The sequence below is a fragment of the Gigantopelta aegis genome, chromosome 3 (genome assembly GCF_016097555.1).
Source record: "Gigantopelta aegis isolate Gae_Host chromosome 3, Gae_host_genome, whole genome shotgun sequence".
In the NCBI taxonomy this organism is placed as follows: Eukaryota; Metazoa; Mollusca; class Gastropoda; order Neomphalida; family Peltospiridae; genus Gigantopelta; species Gigantopelta aegis.
In genome coordinates, this window is record NC_054701.1 from 57,318,712 (window position 1) to 57,323,211 (window position 4,500).

Here is a 4,500-nt window from a genome sequence, read left to right on the forward strand (position 1 = left end):
CACAACCAGTTTATACATCTATTACAATTAAAAATACTCACACACACACACACACACACACACACACACACACACACACACACACAAACACACACCAAAATCAAAACCAAAACAAGTTAGCCCAAGAATTTTATAAAAATCCGCTAGTCATGGGATCAGTGATTTTAAAAATTTACTAGCCATGATTAAAAATTCACTAGCCCTACTTTAAATAAATGTAAATTTATTAATACATGTAGTAATAATCAGCTATGTCACATAAAGAGGGAGATACAGCTTAAAACCCCTTAAATTGGGGAGTGGGGGTGGGAAGAGGGGGCATGATATTCATATTTACAAAATAACACTTAAAAGGACATTCCTGAGTTTGCTGCACTTTTAAGATGTTATCGACTAATAAAGACTTTTTAACAATTGTAATTACATATGAAATATATTTTTCTGCATAAAATATTAGTGGCTATATATTAAACATGTTTCTGATCGTTCTAATATTTGTATTAGGTTAAATTTCATTATATTTCCAAAAAAATGTTTGTTTTCGTACGTACGAAATTATTTGAAGACAAAATCCAGTTTGGGCGTCTTACAAATATTAAGACGACCAGAAACACATTGAATATACAGACACTGATATTCTAAACAAGGAAATATATTTAATATGTAAGTTTAATCGTAGAATTATTTTATTAGTCGGAAACATCTTACAATGCAGCAAACTCAGGAATGTCCCTTTAAATGCAGCATTTAACAAAGTGTTTTTTCAACTAGCCCAACACTGAATATCACTAGCCATGGGGGTGGGGATAACATAATCTAGAAGCCCTGCCAGTAAACTGAAAGTAAGATATGTCGTATCAGACTTCAGAATTTAAAAAATCCCAAATCACCTGCAAGCTCGTTTCTACTATAAAACGTCCATCAGCGGTTTGATAATACACGTCTTATGTTTATCATCAGCGTGTGAAGAAACCGTCTTGGGTTCTTTCATGCCGTAAATTCCTCCATTTATTATTACGTATCCTGGTATATAAACAGACCATTATACATGATCTGTCGATGCCTACTTTATGCTCACATTCTGTCTGGTAAAAAATATTTACATTTTCGAGCCAAGCACAACTTCTTATATCTACAGACTATGGTGCCAGAAGATCTTGCGTGCTTCGTGGATAACAAAGCGTTCTTCGCAGACATCGGCAACCCGTCAAACATGGCTGTGTAAATAGATTTGTATTAAAGCACACCTTAACACACCTTTGGGCTTGTCAGACTATCTTGTTATATGTAGCTTGAAAGAATATATTAATTACATTTTCCAGGAATACCGCAGAAGTAACAATCAAGAACTCCTATAGTCACGTGGCTTGAACGTATAAATATTCTTTCGCGAAAATGACTGCTGGCCAGTACAAGTGTAGCAGACGATAGAAGATCGCGCGTTAATAAAACGAGACTATAACGATCGCTCAATAACAACGCTATGGCACATTTTAACGGGAAATGGGAATTATACAGCAGTGAACAATTCGAAGAGTATATGGCAGCGATCGGTAAGTTATACATATTTTAACAGTAGTATAATAAAATGTATTAATCAATAGATCAGTATAAATATACAGAACTTCACATACGTTGTTTTAGCTTCTTATTTATTGCACGAGTTTATTTTGCGCAAGAATATAACCCGCTATGTTCTTTCGAAAAATAAATTCGTGCAATAAATAGGAAGCGAAAACAACGTATGTGAAATTCTGTATTTATTACATACCTTCTTTTATGTTTTACAAAAACGGTTTTTAATTTAACGTCATAACAGCACTTTGTTAAATCTATAATCAAAACTCCTTTCATGGATTTACTTAACGATAAGAATCATATTCTGCGGCAGCCTTGTGTAATGTTTCAAATACGATGTGACATAATTTGTAGCCTAAAACATATATGACGTCAGTAAATAAAAGGCGCTAACTGCAGTAAAAATAAAAAGGGAATTCCCCATTTAAAAGTTCCGGGCCAGATCGCACATATGTGAGATACAAAATAAATTTATCACACGGTTTCAAAATGTCTTTATTTCTATAGTAAGATTGAATAGGTATGTAATAATATAATGTATTTACTAATCGATCCACATGCAATTGCCACTTTCATAATGAAAAATATTGTTACAATTTTAAGAAAAAATAGTTATCCGTTTATAATTTCGTATAAATGCTATATGTCGTTTTTGCTTCTACGTATAAATGGCATTTTATACGTAGTGACACTGACATTTACTTGTACGTATGGCCAGGGAACACACGTCACAGAAACTGATGACATAGTACAAAGCATTTGTCGAAACACACACGGAAACGTACACGGCGGGCCATACCGAACCCTAACAGGCACGGCGGAAGCAAGTAGACATTGAGGGGAGGGGGTAGAGGACTGATTGAGATCGAGGGAGCAAAGTAAAGTTTCTAGGGGGTTCGGGGGTACGCTCCCCCGTAAAATTTGAAAACTATATATCCTGAAATACAATTTCCTGCATTCTATTAATATATTAACAGATATTTAAAAACCAAGGTGTATGGTTTTTTTTTTTTTCTTTGTTTGCTTGGGTTTTTTTCTTTTTTTGTTTGGATTTTTTTGGTTGTACTGTTTTCCCACCCTATTCATGTAACGCAGCCTCGTTTCGTCCCTACTGCTGTATACTCAGGACTGACAAAAGGCATCTTCACGTTGATCAAATACATCTTACCTCCCATCTCGACCATCTCGACCATCTGGTTAGCAGTCGACAAGTCTAACTGCAGTGTTTACACTAGTAAAACAAATTACTTCAAGACAAGGCAAGGAGGACAGCACCCTCGGGGAAAGCACGTGTTTTCTGAAGCAGTGTTTTATTACTACATAACCCAAAAGGCTGACCCTCTTGATAATCATTTGTAAAGATCTACATATTTAACAGAATAGCGTTGTTTTATATGTTTACCTCATCCACCCCCCAAAAAACCAACCAACAAAAAAACCCCCAACCAAAACACACACCCAAACAAAAAACCCCACCCAAATAAACAAAAAACAACAACACCCACTCACACACAAAAAACAAAACACAAACACAAACAAACAACAAAAACCACAACAACAAAAAACAAACAACAATAAAACAATAAAACAAAACATAAAACCCCCAAACAACCAAACAAAAACCCACAAAACCCCCACAAAACTAAACAAACAAAAAACCCAAAACGTAAACCCACAATAAACTTAAAAAGAGAGGTAAAATGGTAGTTGTAATTGGTCTGTTAGTATGGTAACTAAATATGTACTCATTTCTCTCAGCAGATAAAACCGTACAATTAAAAATGTAATGAAACTACTCACCAACATCTAAAATGCACATAGTGACATAGCCTATTTTTTTAACTACCATTTTCTACAGGACGTTTGGAATTACCGATTATAAATTTACTTAGTATTCTGGTATTACTTGTTGACAGTTCCACCAAATCATTTTATAAATGAAATTCATTCTAGCCAGTGCTCCACAACTGGTGTCATTAAGACCGTGGTATGTACTATCCTGTCTGTGGGATGGTGCATATAAAATATCCCTTGCTGCTAATCGAAAAGAGTAGTCCATGAAGTGGCGACAGCGGGTTTCCTCTCTCAATATCAGTGTGGTCCTTAACAATATGTCTGACGCCATATAACCGTAAAAAATAAAATGTGTTAAGTGCGTCGTTAAATAAAACATTTCCTTCCTTCCTTCGTGTTTGCGCATTCTTCTTTAGTTAATACCTGTTCATGGATCATGTTTATCGTCATTCCATTTTCTAAGTACGAATCACATAAAAATTAACAGCATAGTTTTACAACAATGCCTTAATTTTCACGTGAACTCGAGTATATGCTACATTAATCACATTCATCTAACATACGTTGTTACAAAAGTAAACAAGGACTTGGTTTAACATTTATGCATTATTTACGAAAAACGTAACCCCCCTCTCTCCCCCCCCCAAAAAAAAACCACACAAAAAAAACAACCCCAAACAAACAAACAACAAAACCCCCAAAACAAACAATGTGTACTTTAACACCAATTTATAACGAGCACCTTTGACGATTTATTAATATATAATATTTGATATAACCACACATTACTATATGTTTTCAAAATGTGTGGTGTACTTCAGTCATATTTAAATGATCAAATATCAATATTTCACATCCATTTTGATAATGATTTATATTTTACAATCTTGTCGAAAAAATGTAAACATCAGTCAAATTAATAAAGTGCATTTTTAATATAGCAAAGGCTTGGTTGATAAAATCTTTCTTAGCATTTGTGAGTGATCCAGAGTTACAAAACACAAGCCCAAAATATTAACATGTTACAATATATATTTCCTTATCAATTGGTATACATCAAATCTTTACCATTGAAAACTAATGAAATCTACCAAGTCATCTGCTCTCTCTGTTATCGGGACATTCCTG

General features: G+C 34.3%; 1 protein-coding gene across 1 annotated transcript in view; it reads left to right on the forward strand.

Moving 5' to 3' along the window:
* Positions 1-1,306: 1,306 nt before the first annotated feature.
* The window catches only part of LOC121391061 (sodium/calcium exchanger regulatory protein 1-like), a 29,492-nt gene continuing 26,298 nt past the window's right edge, over positions 1,307-4,500 (forward strand). The window contains exon 1 of the mRNA XM_041522821.1: positions 1,307-1,553. Within this exon, the coding sequence (XP_041378755.1) occupies positions 1,484-1,553 (70 nt within the window). The 5' untranslated portion in view covers positions 1,307-1,483. The remainder of the gene's footprint in view (positions 1,554-4,500) is intronic.